The 27,044-nt window shown below is 44.5% G+C and overlaps 1 protein-coding gene across 1 annotated transcript in view; it reads left to right on the top strand.

Annotated features, from left to right (window-relative positions):
• Positions 1–27,044, top strand: part of WRN (WRN RecQ like helicase) — an 82,091-nt gene that overhangs the window by 51,367 nt on the left and 3,680 nt on the right. The window contains exons 23-32 of the mRNA XM_056848930.1: positions 199–369; positions 851–945; positions 3,050–3,116; positions 5,908–5,981; positions 7,775–7,862; positions 8,796–8,908; positions 12,856–12,970; positions 16,805–16,936; positions 22,030–22,192; positions 26,540–26,763. Of these exons, the coding sequence (XP_056704908.1) occupies positions 199–369; positions 851–945; positions 3,050–3,116; positions 5,908–5,981; positions 7,775–7,862; positions 8,796–8,908; positions 12,856–12,970; positions 16,805–16,936; positions 22,030–22,192; positions 26,540–26,763 (1,242 nt within the window). The remainder of the gene's footprint in view (positions 1–198; positions 370–850; positions 946–3,049; positions 3,117–5,907; positions 5,982–7,774; positions 7,863–8,795; positions 8,909–12,855; positions 12,971–16,804; positions 16,937–22,029; positions 22,193–26,539; positions 26,764–27,044) is intronic.

The raw sequence follows: 27,044 nt of genomic DNA, 5'->3' as shown, positions 1-27,044 counted from the left end.
TTACTCACTTCTACACACCATTATCGTGCCATAAATAGCTGTTCCTGCAGTTCAAAAAGTGTACTTTTCTTCAGCTGGGTGGAGGTGTTGAGGTGGTATTTCCTGTATGATGTTGTACACCAACAGGAAGTGTTGAGAATGTCCACAACAGCTCTTTGCACTCTTTAACCATCTGTATTTGTGTGTGTTAATTTTCAGAATTCTCAACGCCTGCCAGACAGATACCGAACCGATCATCGTTTTGGCAGCGGGAGGGATTGGCCAGAAACCTCGTGGAAGGCGCTGGGCCGGCGGCTTATTGTGGAAGGCTTTCTGAAAGAGGTTTCTGGGCAAAGCAAATTTTCGACCACATGCAAGCTGACTCAGATGGTAAGCCTGCAACCAACAAAGCTGAAAACTAAATTTTTTTGTTGTAATGACCTTGTTTGCCAGGTTGTTGATATTCTTATGAAAATATTATGGCTGTCTTTTACTGATGATTTTTGCTACAAGCATGTTTGGGTTGTGTGTATTAACTTCTTATCCTTATGATTTTTGTATCTCTGAGAAGACAACTTTGCACGAAATGTTCTCTTATCGAGAAGGAACTAAAACCTCTACAGGGAGTTCGCTTCCAAATACGAGGTGGTATTTCCTAAAGTTACCTTCCTTCTCTTTTCCTCTGTCTCTCCCCATCACTTTTTCCCACCCTGTCTTCTTCTCATACCTTAGAAGAATGTTGGTTGGGACAGCAGCTGTACATGTGTGTGTGTGTGGGGGGGGGGTACTGTAGTTTAAGCACACCTATCCCATCAGATGATGATTTTGGGTAGCGGGCTCTTAAAATGTATCTGTTTTTGGTATCTCTCAGGGGAACGACTGGTTTTGTAAAGCTAGAAGTGAATCAGAACGAAAGCTTCTGCTTCAACCCGATGAGGAACTTTATGTAAAGAAACCTAGTGTCAGGTAATTATTATTATTATATCTAAGTCTTGAAGTTGTGTGTGTGTGTTAAGTGCCAGCAATTCGCTTCCAACTCATGGTGACCCTATGAATCAATGTCCTCCAAAACGCCCTATCTTTAACAGCCTTGCTCAGGTCTTGCAAATTGAGGGCTGTGGCTTCCTTTGTAGAGTCAATCCATCTCTTGTTGGGTCTTCCTCTTTTCCTGCTGCCCACAACTTTTCCTAGCATGACTGTCTTTTCCAGTGACTCTTGTCTTCTCATAATGTGACCAAAGAACGACAGCCTCAGTTTAGTCATTTTAGCTTCTAGGGTCAGTTCAGGCTTGATTTGATCTAGAACCCACTCATTTGTTTTTTGGGGCAGTCCACGGTATCCGTAACACTCTCCTCCAGCACCACATTTCAGAGGAATCTGCTTTCTTCCTATCAGCTTTCTTCAATGTCCAGCTTTCACACCCATACATAGTAATAGGGAATACGATGGCAGGAATTAACTTGATCGGTGGCCAGTGACGCATCCTTACACGTTACAGCACAAGTTTTAAGTGCTTTGAGGCTGCCGAACATATGCTCTGGCTTGTTTGCTTCCTGTTGCTGTGTTTAAATTGGTTTTGTAATACAGGTTGAGTATCCCTTATCCGGACATCCAATATCTGGACTAACCTGAAAACCAGACTTTTTGAGCCGGCATGCAGGCATTACTCACAGGCCCTCAGCATCACGCCAGTTTGCTTTCTGATGGTTCAGTGCACACAAAATTATTTTAAAATATTGTCTAAAATTACATTCAGGCTATGTGTATAGACTAGAGTGTATATACAACACATGTGAATTTCATGTTTAGACTTGGGCCCCATCCCCAAGATATCTCATTATGTATATGCAAAAATTCCAAAACATGGAAAGATCCAAAATACGGACCACTTCTGGTCCCAGGCAGTCCGGATAGGGGATACTCAACCTGTAGTTATTTTTAAAAGCTTCTTTTTAAGGGTTTTGCTTGTTCACCACAGTGGGGACCTTAAGTTTGGGTGGAAAGGTAGCATAAAAATGTTAGAAATAAGTTTAAGTGCTCTCTCTGCCAATTGGGTTGTGGCTACAAATAAGTAAGCGTAAGGTATTCTGGTCTTGGCCAACCCGAAGACATTCTGGGTAGCTGAGAGAGAAAAACCAACAACCCCCCCCCCAGTTAACACAGGATACAATCCACTAATCTAGTGGGAAGCTTTCTTGTGAAACGCCTCACTGAAATGAATAGGAGCATAGTTAAATGGTGGGTGTCCTTGGACTAGTCACACTCTCAGCCCCACCTACCTCAGGGGGTGTCTGTTGTGGGGAGGGGAAGGGAAGGTGATTGTAAGCCACTTTGATTCTTCCTTAAGTGGTAGAAAAAGTCGGCATATAAAAACCAACCTTCTAGTAAAAATGGATACTAGTCATGATGCATACCTATTCTCTTCAGGATCAGAGGAGCATGCCTATTATTATTAGGTGCTGTGGAACACAGGCAGGAGAATGCTGCTGCAGTCATCTTGTTTATGGGCTTCCTAGAGGCACCTGGTTGGCCACTGTGTGAACAGACTGCTGGACTGCTGCCTTGGTCTGATCCAGCAAGACCTTTCTTATGTTCTTATGAGCTATACAGAAGCCATCTTGATACAGATGTTAGGGATCCAGGGGTCTTGGAGACTTTGGCAGCAACCTGGTCCTTCTTGCATCGATGGTAGCTTGCAGGAGCTTGCTGTTCCCTCTGCTGCTTGGCCACTATTGAATGTGGCTGGAGGAATGATAACCACTCAAGCATCTCCTCTCCCCACCCCTTGACATTGATTTATTTGGGGCAGGGTCGGTTGTGGGTGTTCCTGCCTCCTAAAGCTCAGTGGAAGGTGACTCAATCCAGGGCTTTCTCCATAGCGGCCCCCTCCCAGTGGGGCTGCTCCTTAAGAAAAACCAGGCCAGCTTGCTTTTTGAGATACTGTAAAAAATAAAGCCTTACTTTAAATAAAAAAAAGCTTTTCTCTGTTGTTAACTGGGTTGGGTTTGAAAAACTGTTTGGGGGGGGATAGAAACCGGTCAAGTTAATCACGTTTTCCTTCTCTTTCCAGTTCTAAACAAATGCCTTCAGCTGCAGGGCATTCCTCTGACGCATCTAAGTGGATGGTGAAAAAGCAGGTCTGTTATTACAGCAAAATAATGTTCATCATTAATTTCCAATAAATTGGGTTTTGTTTTTCCTATGCAAACACCATGGCCCATTTCAGACGAGCATCGCCCTGGGAACGCCCCCTTGAGCTGCAGCGTGGCTACGCTACATTTTGCGGTGGGGCATTTCCCCCCTTTTCCTTTTTTGTTAAATTATTTTATTTTCTCCACCGTGGCCGGGAAGTGTCAGCGAGGGCAACCAGTCAGACCCCGGATATGCAACAAGGTACTGGAGTCTGACAGTAAGCCTCTGAAAAGGCAGTGCGGCTTCACCGCTCCCGGCTCAGTGGTAGAGCCTCTGCTTGGCATGCAGGAAGTCCCAGGTTCAATCCCCGGCATCTCCAGTAAAAGGGACTAGGCAAGTAGGTGATGTGAAAGACCCCTGCCTGAGACCCTTGAGAGCCGCTACCAGTCTGAGTAGACAATACTGATTTTGATGGGCCAAGGGTCTGATTCAGTGTAAGGCAGCTTCATGTGTTCATGTGTGCTGAGCCCCCCTGCCCCAGGAATGGGATGCCCATTACCATTATTTTCTATTTGTTTGTGGTAGGGGTGGGGGTTTGATGTTTGATGCTTGCTAGGCAAATCCAGTTTTGTTTCCATTGAGATATTTTGCTCATTGAGCGGGACACTGTTCTGTTTAGACTTTTGTTTAGAGCAGTGATTTCCCCCCCCAGTGGTGGTCCTTGGGTCTCTGGGAATCTTTCAAAGCTGATCTTCCCCTATTTGAAGCTCAGTAATAGTGTCTTCAGGGCACGAATTATCTATCACGTTTTCTCAATAGTTGTAAAGACTAGGTAACTTTTGGAGATGCTGCCCTGGTGCTCGGAGAAATTAGAAATACGAGCCTTGTGGAAGCGTAACAATGTCTTTCCACAGTGGCAGTTAGAATACCAGGAGGCAGTATTTGAGTTATGTTTCTCCATATGCTAACAGCTGCTAGAACAAATTTTGCGAGAAACTGGAAAAGCAGTAAATTCCCTGACTTAAATAATTGGCTCGACAAGGTTGAAGAAACCTATGCTTTAATTAAGCTGACATACTATAATAATGATAAAAAATACCGACGAACTCGATGCTCGCTGGAATTCAGCAATTTTAAGGATGGAGAAAGCATTCTGATGTGTAAATTGTAGAGAGGGAGTGATGTAATAATAATAATGTGGATTTTAGTTTAACAGATAAATAGAGTATTATTTGATTAAGTGCTATGGATATTTTAGTTATATTAGCGCTGTTTTAGTTGTTGTTTTTTTAAAAAAAATTTGTATCACCAGTATTTGATAGAATACCTAGGTTTTTTTTCCTTTTTCTTTTATTGTAAGATTAAATGTTTCTAATTTAAAAAGTGACAAAAAAATAGAATACCAGGAGCCAGCTTTGAGGAGCGTTCTCTCCCTTCCAGTCCCCTCTGTGGAGTGATTTTCCCCTCCTGCCTGAACATCAACCCCCACTTAATGATGAAATCCTAAGGACACTTTCCTGGAAGTAACCCCCATTAAATAAAAAAGGGTCTTCTTTCCAAGGAGATGTTTAGGATTGTTCTCAGCTGTGGATAACCACAGTTCAGATTAGCCAGGGTTGCCATAAAATCATGGTTTGCATTGTGGTCAACATCAGTGTGAGCAAATGGCTTAACTGTGGTTAAAACTATATCAGACACTCACAGTGGTGGTATTTATACATGTATTGGTATAAACAAGAGCCCCGTGGTGCAGAGTGGTAAGCTGCAGTCAAAAGCTCTGCTCACGACCTGAGTTCGATCCCAAGTCAGCTTCAGGTCGCCTGCTCAAGGTTGACTCAGTCGGTAAAATGAGTACCCAGCTTTCTGGGAGTAAAGGGAAGACGACTGGGGAAGGCACTGCAAACCACCCCGTAAACATAGTCTGCCTAGAAAACATCGGGATGTGACGTCACCCCATGGGTCAGGAATGACCTGGTGCTTGCACAGGGGACTACCTTTATTGGTATAAACATAAATTTACATTCAACACTGTGGTTGCAAATCAATATCTATTTTATATTTATGATATAGTTATTACAAATAAGTTCTTTTACAGTTCCTTTAAGCAATAGGGTCTCCTTTTATTATGTATTAGAAGGTGTTTATTTATGATACAGTTCTTATACATAAGTTCTTTTACAGTTCTTTTAAGCAACAGAATCTCCTTTTATTATGTATTAGAAGGTGTTTATTTGTAAGAACTGTATCATAAATGTAAAATAGAAATTGATTTGCAACCACAGTGTTGAATGTAAATTTATGTTTTTACCAATACATGTATAAATACACTACTGTGAGTGTTTGATATAATTTTATATCAGAGGTTGGGTACTAGTCAATATATTGTTAGTACTACACATTTACTACCTGACTCTCCCCGTAATTATTATTTTAACTGTGGTTAAGGCAAGAGCAGTGGAATTCATGCGAGGAAGGGGTTATGAGGAGGGTTCATGTATTCCCTGAAGCTAATTCCTGATTTCTTAACAATGGATATAAGGAAACCCATATTATGTCCACACCATCCCATTTGTAAATGTTGTTTTTGAAAAGACACTTGAAGTTAAGACTTAACTTTCCAAAAGGATTTCCTGATACTGAAAACTAATTTTTTTTTTTGTAATTACCTTGTTTGCCAGGTTGTTGATATTCTTATAAAAATATTATGGCTGTCTTTTACTGAAGATTTTTGTTCCAAGCATGTTTGGGGTGCATGTATTAACTTCTTATCCTTATTATTTTTGTATCTCTGGGAAGACATCTTTGCACGAAATGTTCTCTTATCGAGAAGGAACTAAAATCTCTAGAGGGAGTTCGCTTCCGAATACAAGGTGGTATTTCCGAAAGTTATCTTCCTTCTCTTTTCCTCTGTCTCTCCCCGTCACTTTTTCCCATCCCGCCTTCTTCTCATCTCTTAGGAGAACGTTGGTTAGGACTGCAGCTGTAAGTGGGGGGTACTTTAGTGGAAGAACACCCATACTATAATAGGTTGTGGTTGTTAGAATTAGGGGTCTCAAGTTAAGAGTTTTTAATTAATCTCCCTCTTTAGTGGTAAATCATTTATTTGTTAATATCTGTATCTTGCTAAAAGCTCCTGGGTATATTGGTGAAAGGCTGAAGGAAGTATAAGATAGCATATTGCTAGAGAAACGAATACTGCCCCTCAGCTGGATGTGATCATGAATGACTGCCTGGATAAAACAGCTAAAGACACTTTCTGAGAAGTGGATACTGCATTATCTGCTGTCAAGTAGATCAGTCAGTTGCGTGAGAGATGTGGCAATCTTTTCTCTTTATAGTATCAAGGAAAAAATTGAATTTAATTTCCCCTTTTTAAAGTGAGAAATGGTTCATGAATAGCCAATGGCTGTTAAATCTAGGGAAAGGAAGGAAAGTGGATTGAAAGTGCATTATTCAGCATGTTGAAAGCGCCCATACAGTTTAGTCCACTCTTCGTTTCCAGAGGAATGACTCCTTCCACTGAACAAGGAGTCTTCTTTCGTCAGACTGATGAGATGCAGTCCAATGAGAAATATCTTCTTTTGCCATTCCCTGTTAACAGTAGTGCCCCAGAACCAAAATTATCTCAAAAATGACACCAGTGTACTGCCCTGAATTTTGTAATTTGTCTTTTGCTGGCTATGCATCCAAGGCTTTGGTTAATTGGTTAATTAACGTTATTAAAATATTTGTACACGTTTCCTCTTGGCTTAAGGCTGCTTACTCTGCCTTTATGTACCAGTTATACAGATTCAGTTCTCACTGTGTGTATTAGAATGTAGTGCCTTGGTGTTGTTTTTGCCTTGAGTCTACTGAGAAAATGAGCTTGCAGCAGCATGGCACATAAGGGCCACTCTAGGAGAGTAGAGGATTGACTCTATGGCATAAAGCCAGGCCTGCAGACATTCTGTCTCTTGTCTAGGTATGCCGCAAACTCTTTGGTACCTGAGCTGTAGGTTGTCCTCCCAAGGGTTACACCGTATGGTGGGCCTTCATCTTTTGAATCTCATCCCTTATTGGCAAAACTTCCAATGCTTGTGTTGCAGTCCCGTCATTATATTTGAGGGAGAATGTTGTTGTTTTTTGTCATCTATCAGTTATACTGGCTGAACAGAACTTTTGTTGGGAATTAGCCTACGAGTTTTGTCTCTGCCAGGATTACAAAAAGAGTTAAATGTTTGTGTTTCGTTTTCATTGACTCAGGGGTATGGTGCTAGCCACTTGGCAAGGGTTGACTGATCAGATCAAGAGCTATTGGTCTTGGGATGTTCTGGCATGATCCTAGAAGCTTCGGTTGAACTGCCGTTTTGGTTAAGAAGAGACTTACTTCTTTTCACTTCTTCTTCCTCTACTAGATAATGTTAACGATATTCTTTACTGTGTTTTAAGCCTTAGAGCCTGTTAGCGATGTGCTGGCAAGAGTTTAGGAAATGAATTGTAGATATGAGTTATTAGTTTATATTCCAAGTTTATCCTCTTTTGATATAGTAAACCTCCATATTTACTGAAAGAAAGCAATGTGTCTTGAATTTCGCGTGTGTGCCTAATTTATGATCCACAAGAACATGGTTTATCGCAATCTATCTCAACAACTTTGAATATATGCTTTTCTTTCCTTTGGCAGCGCCACAGTGCAGACACCCACTAAACTACTCCCTGTGCCCCTGAACCCTACAGAATCTGTTATATCGCCGAGGGAGAAGGAATTGCAGGTTAGTACGTCAGTTGGAAGTGCTTTGACGTGAGGGAAGGGCTGTTGCTCAGTGGTAGGGCATGTGGCTTGCGTGCAGGAGGTCCCAGGTTCAATCCCTAACATTTCCAGTTAAGGAGTTCTGGGAGGAGGTACCGGGAAAGATCATTCTCTGCTCAAGAACCTGACGGGCTGCTGGCAGTCAAAGTAGACAGATCAGGCAGCTTTGCATTTTCATGTTGACAAGACTTTTGCAAGTTTATTAATGTGTCATCCACTTAAAGACATCTACATTTAAAACTATGAGCTTTAATCAATCAGCGTGGTGTAGTGGTTAAGAGCAGTGGTTTAGAGTGGTGGACTCTGATCTGGAGAACCGGGTTTGATTCCCCACTCCTCCACATGAGTGGCGGACGCTAAGCTGGTGAACCAGGTTGGTTTCCCCACTCCTACACATGAAGCCAGCTGGGTGACCTTGGGCTAGTCACACTCTCTCAGCCCCACCTACCTCACAGGGTGTCTATTGTGGGGAGGGGAAGGGGATTGTAGGCAAGTTTGATTCTTCCTTAAGTAGAGAAAGTCGACATATAAAAACCAACTCTTCTTCATCTTCTCCTTCTCCATTTGCATTTGAGTAAAAATAATTTGTTCAGAAAAAGCATACCTTTTATTTTGGTGCAGTAGGTGCCATCTTAGAAGAGGAAATCCTTGCTGTGTATAGGGGAATGCCCTAAAAATAAACATTTTTTTTAATTCACCACCTTATTGGTTGGTAGGGGCCACATTCTTAAGCACAAAGTTCTTAACTGATTGGCCAGTTAATCAGCTAGACGTTGCAGTCTCAGTGTCTTCCAATACTCTTAAACCCAAACCTCCATTTGAATCTTTTTGAGTCAACCGCAAGGTACTGATGTGAATCAAATAATTTGGGGCTTCGTTTTTGTCTTTTTTACAGACAGTTCTTTATGGCAAGTTAGTGACAGCCAGGCAAAAACTAGCCAGTGAGAAGGACATCCCGCCTGCCATTTTAGCAACGAACAAAGTGCTGGTAGATTTGACTCTGATAAGGTGAGTTTTTCTTTCAACTGAAATGAATAAATGTAAGCCGTTTGCTTTTGTGAAGGCTCAATTCAGGTGCTGTGGAACACAGGCAGGATGGTGCTGCTGCAGTTGTCTTGTTTGTGGGCTTTCTGGAGGCACCTGGTTGGCCACTGTGTGAACAGACTACTGGACTTGATGGGCCTTGGTCCGATCAAGCATGGCTTTTCTTACGTTCTTATGTTCAATTTATGCCACAGAAAGAGAGAGAACAGTGTTTTGTTTTGTTTTAAAAAGGTTGAAATGGTATGGCAGTCATTGTTGTGTGAAGCGTATTCTTAAGAGTGTCGGACTAGGATCTAGAAGACCCAGGTTTGAATCTCCACTCTGCCACGGAAGCTTGCTTGGGTGATCTTGGGCCAGTCACACACTCTCAGTTTAACCTACCTTACGGGGTTGTTGTGAGGATAAACTGAAAAAGGGGAGAACGCTGTAAGCCGCTTTGGGGCCCCGTTTGGGGAGAAAGGCAGGGTATAAATGAAATAAATAATAATTCATGTGAGACGAAACCTTAAAGAAATGACAAACTCTGTTGAACCAAAGAGGGTAGTGGGACAGGAAAAATGCCAATTTTTAGGCAGTGGGTGCTGTTTATACCACTGGGTGGAGTAGGGGGAAGTTATCAAACTCTCATCTGTCTCCAACTCAGAAAGGAAAAGCTTAGACATATGCAGGTGCCGTGGATTTTGGCAATCTCCTGATTTGTCGCTCAGTCTCTTAGCCACTACACCAATCAGTTTCACATCCGCAGATGTCAGAGCATGTTTTTCAACGGAGACATGTCAGGGGTTCCGTTGAGAGGAATCAATTGATCGCGATCAAATGATAAGTGTATGTCCATAACGCCAGATGTTATTGTTCAATTGGAAATGGCACTTGTTGGAAGAGGTTGTTCATCTAAAACTCCTGTCTAGTTTAAACCTGGACAAACTGCTTCCAGCGCTGCAGTCTTTCAGATAAATTTAGGCATTTCAGAAAGTTTCCCCAAGAACTTTTCAGAGGTTAAATTACCCATTCTTGACCACTGTTGATAATTTTTGAGGAGTTTGGTTCGTTAAAGCCAGCATTGTCTTCTGTGGCTACTTCAGAATGCCCTGACCTGGATGGACCAGGGTAGCCCAGTCTTATCCGATCTCGGAAACTATGCAGGGTCGGTCCTGGTTAGTACTTGGATGGGAGACCACCCAGGAAGACCAAAGTTGCTATTCAGAGAAAGGCAATGGCAAACTGTTCACCTCTTGCCTTGAAAACCCTATGGGTCGCCATAAATTGGCTGCGACTTGACGGCACTTTCCACCACCATACTTTAGAACAGTGGTGCTCGCTCCATGGCTCACGGAGAGCCACATTCACGGTTACCATCAACCAAAAGAGCCACGTGACTACAGTATGCCCTGTGCACCTCCCCACCCAACACATACTCAATAATAGAAGATGGAACTATTAATATTAAATTTATAAATGTTAAAGTACCAGATTGAGATTACCTCTGAGCATGTATCTCCCCGCTACTGTTGAGTCTTAGCCAGCCCTTGTGTATTTGCAAGGGAGGGAAGGTCTTCCCTCTCTGCCTTCCTGCTCTCTCTCTCCACTGTGAGGCTCAGCAGCTCAGGAGACAGCTGCCAAAATGCTGGCAGGAGAAAGGAGCTGGCCATGGAGAAAGGAGTGTAAAACTACCACCACCCCACTACGGCCAGGTTGCTCTTTTCCTAGGTGGCTGCTGGATTGGCAGTTTTACTCTCTCTTCTCTGTGGCCATCTTGTTCTCCTCCTGGGTAGAAGAATAAGAATAAGAGTTGGTTGTTATATGCTGACTTTCTCTACTACTTAAGGAAGAATCAAACTGGCTTACAATCACCTTCCCTTCCCCACAACAGACACCCTGTGAGGTAGGTGGGGCTGAGAGAGCTTTGACTAGCCCAAGGTCACCCAGCTGGCTTCATGTGTTGGAGTACGGAAACCAACCTGGTTCACCAGATTAGCCTCCACCGCTCATGTGGAGGAGTGGGGAATCAAACCCGGTTCTCAGGTTAGAGTCCACCGCTCCAAACCACCACTCTTAACCACTACGCCATGCTGGCTCTCACTGGGTACTTGGATGAATACGCAGAGGCTGCGGACCAAGATGGGGGGCTGTTGGAGAAGATGGGCCCTATACTGGCAGGCCAGGCACAAGGCACACACTTCCGGGAGATGCACTGCTCACGTCCTCCAGTCCCTCCTGCAGCAGCTGTTGCAGGCTGGGAGCTCTCTTTTGACCACAAGTCCCACTGGGCAATGGCCTTTCCTGAAACACGGGATAGATGCCTCTCTTGGTACACCCCCCCCCCCCAAAGAGTTCTACGCTCTACTGGTAATAATCTACTGGTGGTCCCCGGCCCAAAGAGTGTGAGGCTGTCCTCAACAATGTCCGTCTAGACATTAGGAAGAATTTTCTAACATTGTCGAAGGCTTTCACGGTCATAGTTCATTGGTTGTTGTAGGTTATCCGGGCTGTGTGACCGTGGTCTTGGTATTTTCTTTCCTGACATTTCGCCAGCAGCTGTGGCAGGCATCTTCAGAGGAGTAACACTGAGGGACAGTGTCTCTCAGTGTCAAGTGTGTAGGAAAAGTATTATATAGTCAGAAAGGGGTTGGGTTTGAGCTGAGTCATTGTCCTGCAAAAATTACCTATCACATTACCTTTGATATTTTTTGCAGGACAATGACTCAGCTCAAACCCAACCCCTTTCTGACTATATATTACTCTTCCTACACACTTGACACTGAGAGACACTGTCCTTCAGTGTTATTCCTCTGAAGATGCCTGCCACAGCTGCTGGCAAAATGTCAGGAAAGAAAATACCAAGACCACGGTCACACAGCCCGGATAACCTACAACAACCAATTTTCTAACAGTTAGAGCGGTTCCTCAGTAGAACAGGCTTCCTCAGGAGTTGGTAAGCGCTCCTTCACTGGAGGTTTTTAAGCAGAGGCTAGATGGCCATCTGTCAGCAATGCTGATTCTATGACCTTAAGCAGATGATGAGAGGGAGGACATCTTGGCCATCTAGCCGTGGCTCAGTGGTAGAGCATCTGCTTGGCATGCGGAAGGTCCCAGGTTCAATCCCTGGCATCTCCAGTTAAAGGGACTAGGCAAACAGGTGATGTGAAAGACCTCTGCCTGAGACCCTGGAGAGCCGCTGCTGGTCTGAGAAGACAGTACTGACTTTGATGGACCTTGATGGTCTAATTCAGTATAAGGCAACTTCATTTGTTCATGTGTGAAATCTTCTGGGCGTGGAGTAGGGGTCACTGGAGGGGGGTGTTGGGGGGAAGGTAGTTGTGAATTTCCTGCATTGTGCAGGGAGTTGGACTAGATGACCCTGGTTGTACCTTCCAACTCTATGATTCTAAGGGCCAGGGCTTTTTTGGCCCTGGCCATGGCTTGGTGGAATAGTCTTCCTAGTGACATCAGGGCCCTGTGGGACCTTAAGGAGTTCCTCAGGGCCTGTAAAATGGAGCTATTCTGCCGGGCCTACAACTGAGGGCAGCCGCAAGTTTATCCATCAATACTGGCCTCCCCATCCCTCCCCCCCCCACTCTTGACGTCTGTGGGGGGTTGACCTGCCGAAACCCGGTACACTGTGGCGTCTGAGTTATTCTTAAGGATATCTGGTTTACGGTTGTAATATGAGGTTTTAATTATTGTTCTATGGTTTTATGTATTTTAAAGGTTGTTGCCCGCCCTCAGCCCAGCCGGGAATGAGGGTGGGCTAGAAATTTGAAAAGATTAACAAATAAGTAAATAATGCCATATGGGAGAAAAGTGCTCAGAAGAGCCCCAGGTAGTATTGTGGCTCCAGGTAGTATGTGGCTTCTGGGTCATTGAGAAGGTCAAGTCACTAAATCTCGGAATGTTGTCATTGTTTTCTTCAGGCCTACAACTTTAGAAAACATGAAGAGAGTTGACGGCGTTTCTGAAGCAAAATCCGCCATGTTGGTTCCGCTCGTGAGCATGATCAAGGAATTCTGTCAAGCCAATAATCTCCAGGTCAGATGTGATTTGATTCAAGTTGGCTTATTTCTTTCTGCGTTCCTTAACTTTGCCTTCAAACGATTATCCAAGACCAGCTTAAATGGGACTCTGACATAGTCAAAATAATTCCTCACATGAAAGGCCATAGTTGTCATTCTCAAGAGAAGACACATCTTTATATTCATCTCCCTGATAGCTCACTGGTGGGAAATCACCAACATGAGAAGCAGTAAGTAGACATTGAAGTTCCAGAAGGGGGAAAGGTGGCGAAATGGCTGGGTTGGATCCAGCGGTAGATTTTCGCTAATGGAAGAGACGCTTCCTCCCCTGATTTCTCCCACTCCAGACTTCCAACTTTCCATTCATGCTGTTCCTGAGGGTCCGCTGTCCCCCAGCAGCTGGATTTTGGGGCGCATTTTGTAGCCAGCAATAATCACATTAGCAGCAAAACAGCAGAACTCATGCTTCAGAGCAACGCACTAACCACATGAAGAGGAGGAGGAGGAGCAGCAGCTGGTTTTTACATGCCGACTTCCTCTACCACTTATGGGAGAATCAAACTTGCTTACAATCACCTTCCCTCCCCCTCCCCACAGCAGACACCCTGGGAGGTAGGTGAGGCTGAGAGGGCTCTAAGAAAGCTGTGACTAGCCCAAGGTCACCCAGCTGGCTTCATGTGGAAGAATGGGGAAACAAATCCAGTTCACCAGATTAGTGTCCACCGCTCATGTGGAGGAGTGGGGAATCAAACCCTGTTCTCCAGATCAGAGTCCACCGCTCCAAACCACCGCTCTTAACCTCTACACCACACTGGCCAATAGGACCAATAGGACACATTAGGACAATATGACCAATAGGACACACAGCAAAAAGACATGTTGTGGAGCATGGAGTGTCTGCCGTTGGCCCCTGCGGATGAAACCAGTGTATGCCTCGGGAATAAAGCATTGGTAGCTTTATTTATTTAGAATATTACTACGCTGCTTCTTCTTCAAAGTCCTGCTTGAGGTGGCTCACGCTTGCGCTATAGCAATGGGGAATAGCAGAGCTTTAGCCTTGGATTCAAATCATGTATATATCGGCACTTCTGAATTTTTTTGCCCTCTGAACCCATCAGTGGAGTAGGGCCACTTGTTCCTGTGCAGCCATGCTGCACCTCAGTCCAGGAGAGTGATTTGTCCGCCTATTCATGACCATCCCAGCAGCTGTCATTCTCTTTCTCCCTGTCGTGCAGCCTGCATGGTATTTCCACCCCGCAGGGACCCAGTGGGATGGGCAACCCAAGGAGCCTGTGTCCTTCCCATTGCTGGATCACAATTTTTCAGCCTGTAGGGGACCCTTTCAGCCACTTCCCAATGAGAGCCCTATCCTGAAGAGAGCAAAGGTAGCCTGCAGGGGGGAAGCAACCATCCCCTCCATCTGCTAAACCCTGTGAGCACCGAGAGAGAAAGCTGTGAAAACGGTCCTTGCCTCTGCTGAACGGCTTCTGTGATGGAGAAAGTTCTGAAAGCACGAATTGGGGTTACCAGATTTCTTGTCCTAAACGGGCTCCTGTCCCTATCACCCCAGCGTGGTGTAGTGGTTAGGAGTGGTGGACTCTAATCTGGAGAACTGGGTTTGATTCCCCACTCCTCCACATGAGCAGCGGACTCTAATCTAGAGAGGTCTACAGAACAGAAATCATGTCTAGAGAAGAGTCAGTGCAAGAGGATTTATACACGTCCCTTCATCTACTTCGAGTCTCTGAAGTTATAGCAGCTGATGTCTTCCCTCTAGCAAAACGCACAGCATTGCTCTACAGTAGGATTCTGGGCCAGGATTCACTGTTGCAGCGATTCTTTGGGACTTACGTAGAACCTCGCCATAACTAACCTTGGAGTGGAGTAGTAGATCCAAAGCCAATATAAACAATGCTATATATTTTTTTAGATTAATTTTTATTAACATCGCAGACTAAATCAATTTCCATCAATCCAGGAACAATTGAAAAAAGCATAGTAAAAAGTCATACGTTTTTAAAGGAGAGACATGACAAGGTGGATCCCCATAAGTCTAGCTTGTCTCCTACTACTGAGCTAGGCATTCACATTGCTATAAAATCACAAGGGGGACAAAACCCCATCTAATCCAGCACCTTGGCACAAGGCAACATGAGTTGTCCCAAGGACTCAGCCACCACTGCACAAGCTGTCACCTACATAGGCAAAGGGGACAGGAACTCTACACAAAAGTAAAGCCTATGATTTATAAACAATGCTATATGACGAGCGTCCAAGGTAGGGAGCAATCCTATTCCCCCCACACACACACTCCTGTATGTGGTAGGCGGACATCATGATGAGATAAGTGAGCACTGGTAGAGAAAAACACCTTTCAAGAAAAAAACAACTTCAAGACAATGAAGGGTAGGTATTCAGACCTGGCTCACAAGATCGTTTGGCCACAAGTAGGGTTGCCAACCTGCAGGTGGTGGCTGGAGATCTCCCTCTATTACAACTGATCTCCCGGCGGCAGAGATCGATTCCCCTGGAGCAAATGGCCACTTTGGCAACTGGACTCTATGGCATTGAAGTCCCTCCCCTCTTCCAACCCCTCCCTCCTCAGGCTCCACCCCCAAAATCTCCGGGTATTTCCCAATCCAGAGCTGGCAACCCTAGCCACAAGTTGGAGGAAGTGTGGTATACTGATCCTAACTCCTCGCATTTACAATCATCTTTAGCAAGTGCCACTGCACACCTTTCTAACCCAATGACTTTCATAGACTTAGGAGAGAGGAACTCTTCTTAGGATGACATTGTCTGATGCCTTCCTAAGCTTCTCCAGTTCGAGTAGCTGGAACGTGGGATTGTGCATTAAGAATACCTTCTCCCTCTTCAAATACATGAATTCAAAAATACAACAAATCCAAACATAGGAATCTTGTTAAAGCAGTGCAGGCAGGGGGGAAAGGATTTTTAATTTTTTAGCCTTCTTGGGTTCTAGCGGTTGCTTATAGCATATCTGTAATGTAGTGTCTACCCTGACCTGGATGGCCCAGTCTAGCCTGATCAGTTCAGTTCAGATACCTTTATTGGCATATCCAACATTCATCCAAGTACAGTAAGGACATAACATAACTTATTAAAAGGAAGAGCAAATTGCCATCACACCAACAAAAAAATTAGCCACAATTTCTAGGATTTTAGGGTCCTGGTTATTAAGAAGGGTGAGAACCTTTGAACAGTTAGAAAATCCCTCCAACTGAATCAGACTAGTATTTATGAGTTTTAATCGTAATCTGTGATACAGAGGGTACCGAAGAAGAACATGTTGAATAGTTTCCGTCTCTTCCAGTCTATCGGGAAGGGGGACACCAGTATAACGGCCAGTTAGTAAGGCTGATGGTAATACATTAAGTCTGGCTAGAGAAAAAGCCCTGCGCATTTCTGGAGTATACAGTTGATATAAATACGTGGCAATTTCCCCAGATTTAGGGAATATTCCATGGTGGAGAGGTGAGCATGTCTTAGTAGCAGACTCATATAATAAATGGAGCTCATGTTGAAGTAAATTGGCTAGCCTGATCTAGTCAGATCTCAGAAGCTAAGCAGGGTCTGTCCTGGCGAGTACTTGGATGGGAGACCACCAAGGAAGTCCAGGGTCACTACGCAGAGGCAGGCAATGGCAAACCACCTCTGACAGTCTCTTGCCTTGAAAACCCCATAAGGGATTGCCGTAAGTCGGCTGTGACTTGACGGCACTTTACGCACACAATGTAGCGTCTAATTTGGAAAATATTTCTATTTCCTTCCTAGCGCAAGTCAGTTGTTAATTTTTTTTTTAAGTCAAATCTTTCTTGTTATGTTGCAGTCAGACGTCTTCAAATCTTGTGAATCCAGGGCTCAGCCTCAAATTGCCCTTCAGTCGGACGGGGGATGCAGCACTTTAACACAATCGGAGCACATAACGTATACGCTTTTCCAGCAAAAGAATATGCCATTGGTAAGCTGTGGAACCTCCATCTATGTTTTGCGGATTACGATTAGGGTTGCCAACTGCCTGGAGAAAACATGTCCTGCCTCTTTATTTGAGGCTTCATGGATGCTATTTGCCAGGTGATGCTAATTACCTCCATGCCTTGGAAAGCTTCAGGGGTCCGTTTCTACACTCAGCCTCAATTAAAGAGACCAGACATTGTCCTCCAGGCCTGTTGGTAACTGGTTATGACCAATGTAGAAACTTTTGATTTAGGGAAATGCTGTCAGACTAAACCAGCGTTTCTCAACCCTAGGGTTCCACGAGAAATCACTAGTGATTCTGCGAGAAATAGTGATGAATAGGCTAATCATATGTAAATCGTATGTAATCATATGTAGGGGTTCCCTGAGACAGATTAGTTCAAGGGTTCCTCGAGGGTAAAAAGGTTGAGAAATGCTGGACTACTGGTCATGCCATGCATACTGGTGGTCACAGGAAGTAATAAGCCAGATGGTTTGAAACAGAGTTCTGAATATTTACTCATTTTTAGTGTGTGTGTGTGTGTGTGAAATAGCTCTAAAATAACATGAATGCTGGCCATTTGTCATTCTTCTCGATGGCTGTTGTCTTCCCCTAAAGCTGCTTTGGTACCGTTCCCCCCCCCCCCCCCGGTTTATTTTCTGTCTGGGAATATTGAAGTGCCCAATCCTGATTAATCTGTGGGTTACATGACTACACTGATATAACATTACGTAACCTATGACATTTGCCTTTGGCCTTTTATGCAGTGACGTTTCCCCACGGTCACCCCCTCTGACTGCTTCGGGGCTTCCTTTGGATTATGCATGCCTTTTCCGCCCGTCATTGCCCGTGTTTTCCAGATGCTGTTTTAGCCAAAATCTGGAAACGTGGGCAAAACGCACGGGGAGAGCAAGTTGACCTCTGACGGGCAGATAAGGCATGCATAATCCAAAGGAAGCCCCGAAGCAGTCGACGGGGATGACCGGGGAAATGTCCCTGCATGAAAGTCCTATGTAAGTGCAAAGAAAGCCTATTGAGAGAAAGCAATGTTTCCTAGATCAGCGTTGCTAATACGGTCAACCCCATTCCGAGCCACCCCTGAAAAACTACTGTGGGTGGGGGGCACTTTTGCCATTACCAAAAGTTTTCCTGAAATGCAGTTGTCCCCCCACCCCTTTGGGCCAGACCTATACTTTGCTATACTTATTTGTCACAATGTGCTTTGGTGTCTTGATTCCAGCTTTGCTTCCTGCCTGATTCCTCCTTCCCAGGAGTGTTCCTTGTTAGATAGCCAACAAATCTGAAATACCTAAGGACTAATTAACCGGGAGCAATAATACAATTAGCGCTACGTAATTCAATGCCATGTATCAAATAACCATTGATTACAGCGTGCACCCCTGGTGTCTCCCGTCTGGAAGAAAGTCAGCAAACATAACATACTGCCCTCGGCTGTATAGGAAGGAAAATAACTGCCAATGCGACGTGTGCAGTAAGCACGAGAGGCCAAGTTTAGCGCACTAAAGTTAAAAGAACTGAAAGTGAATGTATTTAAGTACAAGTATAGAGCCCATAGTGACACAGAATGTGTTACTGGCCATCAAGATCAAGTTAATTCATGCCATCGTATTCCCTGTTACTATGTAGGTGTGAAAGCTGGACAATGAAGAAAGCTGATAGGAAGAAAGTAGATTCCTTTGAAATGTGGTGTTGGAGAAGAGTGTTACGGATACCATGGACTGCAAAAAAACAAAAACAAAACAGTGGGTTCTAGATCAAATCAAGCCTGAACTGACCCTAGACGCTAAAATGACTAAACTGAGGCTATCATATTTTGGTCACATTATGAGAAGACAAGGGTCACTTGAAAAGACAGTCATGCTAGGAAAAGTTGAGGGCAGCAGGAAAAGAGGAAGACCCAACAAGAGATGGATTGACTCAATAAAGGAAGCCACGGCCCTCAATTTGCAAGATCTGAGCAAGGCTGTCAAAGATAGGACATTTGGAAGGACATTGATTCATAGGGTTGCCATGAGTCGGACGTGACAGCCCTTAACACACACACATAGAGCCCACAGCTCATTTCACTTAAAGCCAAAAAGTTATTCTGTTGACATTTACCCTTGAGTTGAACAGTGCCCATAAACCCAACACTTAACCTTCCCCTTTTAACATAGCAACACAATTTAGATGCCGTCATCACCCGGAATGTTCCAGGTCTACACATCTTGTGACCATGAAAGCCAAATGCAGCCCTTCAGCCTGCCAGGGTCTTGGTGGAGTTGTTATCAGAAACCTACAGATCTGCTCTCTTCTACTGCCAAGATTCTTTCTCTAAAGTGAAATAATTCAAAGCGCAGCTAATTATCCAGGACATTTAAAAAATGGGAAGCTGCTACCCTTGATGGAGTCTTCAAGGCTTTTACGGCTTTAGATAAGCAATTGCTTGGGCTTAACAGGATCATAAAACCGTTATCTTCCTTTGGCAAGGATAAAGAGATGATCTCATTTAGGAGAGGCATTTCTTAACAAGCTTGCCTTTAAACCCAATATAGGCAATTAGAACTATAGCAGAAATACATGGGTACTAGGGAGGATGTGCACAGTAATGAATTTATATCAAAATATTGTAAAAGGTCTGCCTTTCACCTGAACCTTCAACATGGGACCGCCTTTTATTCTATTTCTATTTTGCCTCCTTCCTTTATCCACCTTCTTGCCCTGGCTCAGCTAGGAGAGGAAGAAAGAAAAATTTTCCATGGCTGCTGATGGGCTCAGTGGCAGCTAATTGTGATTCCTGCCTCCACCTTTGTTGTTCATGACTTCTTTCCTTTTCCACCCCTGCTGCTTCTCTGATAATGAGTAACAGACAGAAACGAGGAGGGAAAGAGAATGGTGTGAGAATCACGTGTGCCACGGGAAAGGCTGTAGCTTGCTGGTAGAATAGCTGCTTTGCACGCAAAAGGTCCCAGGTTCAATCCCTGGCATCTCCAGTTTGAAAACCAAAGGATCAAGTAGTAGGTGATGTGAAAGACCTCTACTTGAGGGACACCCCCAGTCAAAGTAGCCAAATCTGACCTTCATGAACCAATGGCCTGACTCAGTAGAAGGCAGCTTTGTGTGTTCAATTCATCTTGGGCTGGGCTCTGACCAACCAGTTAAAAGACCAGTGGCATATATAAGAAGAGTAGTAAAGGCCTTTGTATTACTGTGGGATTTTTTAGTAAGTGAAGGCCATTTTATTAATTATATGGCAGGAAACTTGGATTTACCTTTGAGTATACATTCAACAAGGGGCTTTAGCTAATCTGCCCTTATGATAAGTATACCTAGTGCTGTATGCAGGGGTGTCAAACATACGGCCCATGGGCTGGATCCAGCCCCTTGAGAGCTGTTATCCGGGCTGCGAGCCTGCCAAGGCACCTCTGCTCCCAAACCAGCCTGGCGAGTCCATGCAGGCTCACCAGGCGAGGCAGCCATCCCCTCCCAGTCCAGAGGCGTCATTGATCGAGGACTGTTAAATAAAAGAAGATACTGTAAGAGTGTTATTGTTTTAAGCATGTTTGCATTTTAATTTTTAAAAGGTAAAAAATAATATCATTACTTGGCTTTGCCTGTATCTTTTGTAAAGTTTGTATCTCCAGTACCTGGCATTAAATTTTATGGTACCCATGGCCTGGCCAAGTGACGTTTATGTCATATCCAGCCCTCGTAAGAAGTTAGTTTGACACCCCTGTTGTATGGGCTTCCAAACATGTTTCATTTGTACATAGGGTTGCCAACCTCCAGACGAGCAAAAAGTCACAGCAGCGATGGCCACAAAATCAACAAAACAGTATTGTACATCCAGCCACTAACATTAATGAATGGCAAGTACATAGATCGTAGAATACACCAAACTGAAGGAGTCCGACAGGGATCTTGGTGACTGAGATTGGTCTCCTCATGATAAGCCTTTGCATGAAAGGGTTGGATTTATTGCTTCTGGGACTGGCGGCTTTTGGGGGACCAATTTCTTTCAGTTTGTTAGCTGATAAAGGACTTATGGTATCAGTGCAAAGTATATGTATGCCTTAAAAAGTAAAGGTCCCCTGTGCAAGCACCGAGTCATTCTTGACCCATGGGGTGACGTCAGATCCCGACGTTTCCAAGGCAGACTTTGTTTACGGGGTGGTTTGCCAGTGCTTTCCCCAGTCATCTTCCCTTTACCCCCCAGCAAGCTGGGTACTCATTTTGCCGACCTTGGAAGGATGGAAGGCTGAGTCAACCTTGAGCCGGCTACCTAAAACCAACTTCCATTGGGATCGAAGCAACACTGAAAAGAAATCTTTTCTGTACCTTGTATTCTACTATCTATGCACTTGCCATTCATTAATGTTAGTGGTTATAAAAGGTAAAGGTCCCCTGTGCAAGCACCAGTCATTCCTGACCCATGGGGTGACATCACATCCCGAAATTTACTAGACAGACTTTGTTTACGGGGTGCCTTCCCCAGTCATCTTCCCTTTACCCCCAGCAAGCTGGGTACTCATTTTGCCGACCTCGGAAGGATAGAAGGCTGAGTCAACCTTGAGCCGGCTACCTGAAACTGACTTCCGTTGGGATCGAACTCAGGTCATGAGCAGAGCTTGGACTGCAGTACTGCAGCTTACCACTCTGCGCCACAGGGCACCTTATAGTGGTTGGATATACAATATTGTTTTGTGGATTTTGTGGCCATTGTTGCTGTGACTTTTTGTTCATTGTTCTGTACAGCACGGGTATCAGTTTGACTCCAGTAACCTCCAGATGGGGCCTGGAATTACAACTGATCTCCAGAAGACAGAGGTCAGTTCCCTTGGAGGAAATGGCTGCCTTGGAAGGTGGACTCTATGGCATTATGCCCTGCTTAGGGCCCTCCCTTAGCTCCACCTCCAAACCTTCAGTAATTTCCAAAACCAGAGTTGGCAATCCTATTTGTACCCCTAATGGAGTAATGCACCATGCAACCCTGAGGTGGTTTATTTCTGTTTGCGAGGATGTGTGCTTGAAGTGCAAAGCCCAGGTTTGTCAGAGCTCAGGCTTTTTCTGATACTTTTTTCATCTTGTTTTCTTAGAGGAGTGTAAGTGAGAAGCGATCTTTACCCCTTACGGTGGTTGGCACTCATTTATCCCAAGCTCTGAAAGCTGGCTACCCGGTAGATTTAGAACGTGCGGGTCTGACTCCTGGGATACAAGAGCTGATCACGAAAGTCATCCGAAACCCTCCCATCAATTCAGGTGAGACATCAACCCATCATTTGTGACAGTCATGGACCAGCAGAATAAAACATATATTAACAGACTAGGCGAGGCATCCCTCTCTAAAAGTTTCTAGTAGAATGGAGTTGTTGGAACGTGGATTACTTAAATAAGAAATCTTCAGTATCCTTGAAAAGGGGCACTTCCGGGACAAAGAGATGCAGGGAGTATCTGCTTGCTGAGCGTACCTTTGCAATCAAGGCACCTGTGTTGTAAACCTCTGTCTAAAATTAGAAGCAGACAGTCCCACATGTAAAACCTCTAAACTTGGCTGCCTACTTCTGGATTGAAATGTTCAGAATTCGTTGTGGTCTGAGTTGTAGCTCAGTGACAGAGCATATTCTTTGCATATATGAAGTTCCTGGTTCAATCCTGGCACCTCCACTTAAAATAGGCAGTGGGGCTGGGAAAGACCTTTGCCCAAGTAACTAGAGAGCCACCTTTAATCAGGGAGGACAGTACTGGACCAACGATCTGATTCAATGAATGTTTGTGACTGGTAACAATTGAAGGCTCTGGCAAACCACCTGTGCTTCTTGCTTATCTTGAAAGCCCCTTGCAGGGGTTGCTGTAAGTTGGTTGCATACATAACCATTGAAGGAAAAACTGCCGTTTAATAGTATTTCCTCCAAATCAGCTGAGTTTCAAGTAGATGGAGCTGGACAAGATGGGAGTTCTTCCTTCCCTTGTGAATGGCATGTTCTATTTCTCTCATCCGAGTACGTCTGACCCTGCTTAGCTTCTAAGTTCAAAGGAGGCGGGCCATGTTCAGGATGATCTAGCCACGGGCTTTCAATATCTGTCTCTGTGAACGCGGTAGCAGAACTGCAGCATTATCCCATCTGGAGAAATGGCTTAACTTCACCAGGTTGATATCTGCACACAAAATATATGAGAGACTTATATTAACCAGTACTACAGCACAACCCAATATACCAGTTGTTTGAATAATTGAGAATAAACTTTACAACGTATTCACTTACCTGGTTGGGTTTTAAACGGTTTGTATTTGCATTTGTTTACATCATTGTATTTCTATATATGCAGATTTAAGAAAAGGTTTTAACTAACCACTGATGAAGGCCCTAGAGGCCGAAACACGTTTGGGTTTGTGGTTATAGATATCAACCTAAGTTTTGCCATTGTGCTATTTTAATGCTTTTAAAGAATTTTAAATTTTGCATAGCGCTTCTAATAAATTATATTTGTAATATTTCTTCATAGACTTATATAAATCTTCCTCTTACCCAAGCTCGGGTACCCAGCTTAACTTCAGCAATGACATCACTCAACTGCCAAAGCCATCTGGATCCCTCTTCCCTAAGAAAGGAAGAGTCTTTTTTAAATGCATCTGGAGAAACCAGATGTAAATCAGATTCTGGTTTTGATTTAGGGGATTTGGATGTGCCGTCGTTACTTGGATATGTAGCCGGTGTGAGTCTCTGTGCGGTCCATATGGTTTGACAGTTTATATGGCAGTGCAATCTGCGGAGCTGGCAGCCCTTTTCAAGTTGTGTGTGAGAGCTTAGGGAAAAGGGAGGAGCCGTGGCTTGTTGGTAGAGCATCTGTTTTGCATGCAGGAGGTCCCAGGTTTGATCCCCTGTCTCTCCAGCTAAAAAAGAATAAGAGATCAGATAGCAGGTTATGTGAAAAGACCTTTATTAGAGACCCTGCAGATCTGCTGCCAGTCAGAGTAGACAATACTGACTGGTATAGACACAAGGACTTGACTCAGTAGAAAGCAGCTTTATGTGAGAAGGTACGTGCCTGTTGGAGGGATGTTTTCTGGCTGCGAACTGCAGATAAGGCCCGTAGGCCAGATCTGGCCCACGAGCCAGCCGTGGCAGCAACCACCCCCTACTCTCAATCTGGGCTGGCGAGGCATGGTGTGGCCCAACCAAGTGACATTTATGTCATATCCCGCCCTTGTAACAATTGAGTTAGACACCCCTATGCTACAGTGAAAAGCCTGTAAGTGATAAATGAGTCGGTATCTGGCAATAAAAATACTAATTTATTGGAATCAGGAAACGAGTTTCACCCAGTTAATACGGTACGAAGGAATTTTTTAAAATTAATTTAAACCATGGAGAAGACTTAGATTGGAGAATTAATGAGCTATCAATCAGAGCGTCACCCTTATATACCCAATCGCGTAATGCAGAACTATCTGCTGAAGCGCCCAGCAGGTCATCAGGGACAGAATAATGGAAAAAAATATTATTAATAATACCAAGGCGAGTCGGATCCTTGCTCAGCAAGAGACTAAATGGTTGTTCACTAAACAAATTTATGTTAGCATTTTTATTTTTCTTCCAAAGTTTTAAGACGGCTAGACGTACGCGGGCTCTTAAGAGAAGGAAGCCCGAGTTCGGCTCTGATGGGCCCACTACCCGTAGTGGGGTTTGTGCGCTTGTTTCCCCTGTAGAAAATGGGGATGGATCCCGGAAAACAACAGGAAATGGTTCAATGTAATTTTTGCCTGACGAGTTTGATCTAGAGATGATGGTGATGGCCAGAATCTTGGAACCCCCGTGTGAAATCCTTGCTCAGCTTTGAAACCAACCGAGCAGCCCTGAACCAGTTACCCCTCGTCAGGCTAACCAGCCTCCTTTCTCCCACGCAGAGTTGTTTTGAGAACAAAATGCTGCTACGAACTCACTCCTTGGGCCGGGCTACGAATGTAATAATGTAACCTTTCCCAGATTTCAGTTCCAGCGGGCGGGTGAGAAGGAAGAGAGAGAAGCCATTCTTTTGTGGATTATTCAAGAAGCTCCGTTTCTTTGTAATTTTAGCTTGCGTAGCCTGATGCCAAATCTAGATGTAGCTGCTAATGCGTGGGCATTTTTCCACTGCCCTTGAAAGGCTGTGGGACATGGCGGGGGTGGAAAGGCAGCAGTCTTGGCAGGGAATGTGTAAGAAGCTGATCGTTTTGGATTTCATCAATATTTGCGGAGTGCAAATGAGGTCAGAACTTGGGTGTCGAGTTCATCAGCATTTATGAGGTTCCAATTTTGTAGCTCTGAGATTGACAGGAGCTGCAATTGTTTCCAAAGCGTCATTATTCCATAATATTTTATTTATCAGAACAAGAACAAAAGCCGCATGTGTGCAAGCTTTTGAGTTCTGCAGAACTCTCTCTTCGTCAGGCTGGATGTTCCAAAAACTGAAAGGGGGAAGGATATGTTTCAGGCCATGATTTTGAGACCGTGTCTTCACAACAAAGCCCCAACTAAAAGTTTTCTCCAGCATTCTTAAGAAAGCTGGCGTTGTGTAGTGGTTAAGAGCGGCGGACTCTAATCTGGAGAACCGGGTTTCATTCCCCACTTCTCCATATGAGCAGTGGACTCTGGTGAACTGGGTTGGTTTCTCCACTCCTCCACATGAAGTCATCTGGGCGATCTTGGACTGGACACAGTTTTCTCTGAACTCTCTCAGCCCCACCTACCTCACAAGGTGTCTGTTGTGGGAAGAGGAAGGGAAGGAGATCGTAAACTGGTTTGATTCTCCTTAAAAGGTAGAGAAAGTCAGCATATAAAAACCAACTTTTCTTCCTCCTCTTCCTCCTCCTCCTCTTCTTCCTCCTCCCCCCCACTCCAATTCTCCCTCCGCTCTCAGCCCTTGCAGGATCTGTGTGTCTCAGCTGCCGTCTGAGAGACATTTGGGCTGCTGGTTTTTGTAAGTTCATGACATGGAGGCGTTTGCTCCCTCCTCCCATTTTATTTTTGTGGCCCCCAAACTGACAAAGAATGGTGGTGAAATCGAAAGGCGGGCCACTGTTTTTCCCCCCATTAATAAAAGATATGCAGCTTCTGTGGATTTTCTTGGGACCAACGCTGCCACCTGCAAATTCATTTCATTTATAGTTTGATTTCCCCCACACCTTTAAAGCATTGCTATAGTTAATCTTCAATGAATGGAATATAATGGTTGGTAAATAACCTGCTGCCCTGACCTGGATGGCCCAGGCTAGCCTGATCTCGTCAGATCTTAGAAGCTGAGCAGGGTCAGCCCTGGTTAGTATTTGGATGGGAGACCACCAAGGAATACCAGGGTTGCTGTACAGAGGAAGGCACTGGTAAACCACCTCTGTTAGTCTCTTGCCATGAAAACCCCCAAAAGGGGTCGCCATAAGTCGGCTGCGACTTGACGGCACTTCACACACACACACACACACACACACACACACACACACACACACACACAAATAACCTGCAGGCTCCACTTATCAAAGCAAACTTCTCTTAATTCTGAATCTGAAAGGGAGCGCCGCAGTTTCACAGCTGTGCTTCGTATTTAGCGATCTTTTTGTCTTCTCCTTCCAAGACATAACAAGGATGAAAGACATCAGAGCCTTAGTCCCTGCAAAGGTCGAGCTGTACCTTATAAGGATGACCATTGCACTTCTGGAGAGAGGGTCCGGGAGTCAGTCGTTGGGCCCCCAGAAAGACTCAGAGCAACAAAGGCTACCTCAAGAGTCAGGATGGCTGCAGTCAAGGACGGGATCCTCACAGAAGAACGAAGAGAAGATTGTGTGGATTGAAGCCAAGGTCAGTGAAATTACACACACAGAAAGAGAGCGAGCGAGTTTGTCAAGACTAATCCTGCAAGAAAGGAGCAAAGAACAAAGGAGTTTGGTTTGGCGATTCTTGCAGAGAGCCAACGTGGTATAGTGGTTACGAGCGGTGGAGTCTGATCTGGAGAACAGAGTTTGATTCCCCACTCTTCCACATGAAGTCTGCTGGGTGACTTTGGTCTAGTCACAGGTCTCTCAACCCCACCTACCTCACAGGGTGCCTGTTTTGGGGAGGGGAAGGGAAGGTGATTGTAA

The sequence above is a fragment of the Euleptes europaea genome, chromosome 4 (genome assembly GCF_029931775.1).
Source record: "Euleptes europaea isolate rEulEur1 chromosome 4, rEulEur1.hap1, whole genome shotgun sequence".
Classification (NCBI taxonomy): domain Eukaryota; kingdom Metazoa; phylum Chordata; class Lepidosauria; order Squamata; family Sphaerodactylidae; genus Euleptes; species Euleptes europaea.
Note: the sequence above shows the minus strand (reverse complement) of the source record. Positions and strands in the feature narration are given on the sequence as shown.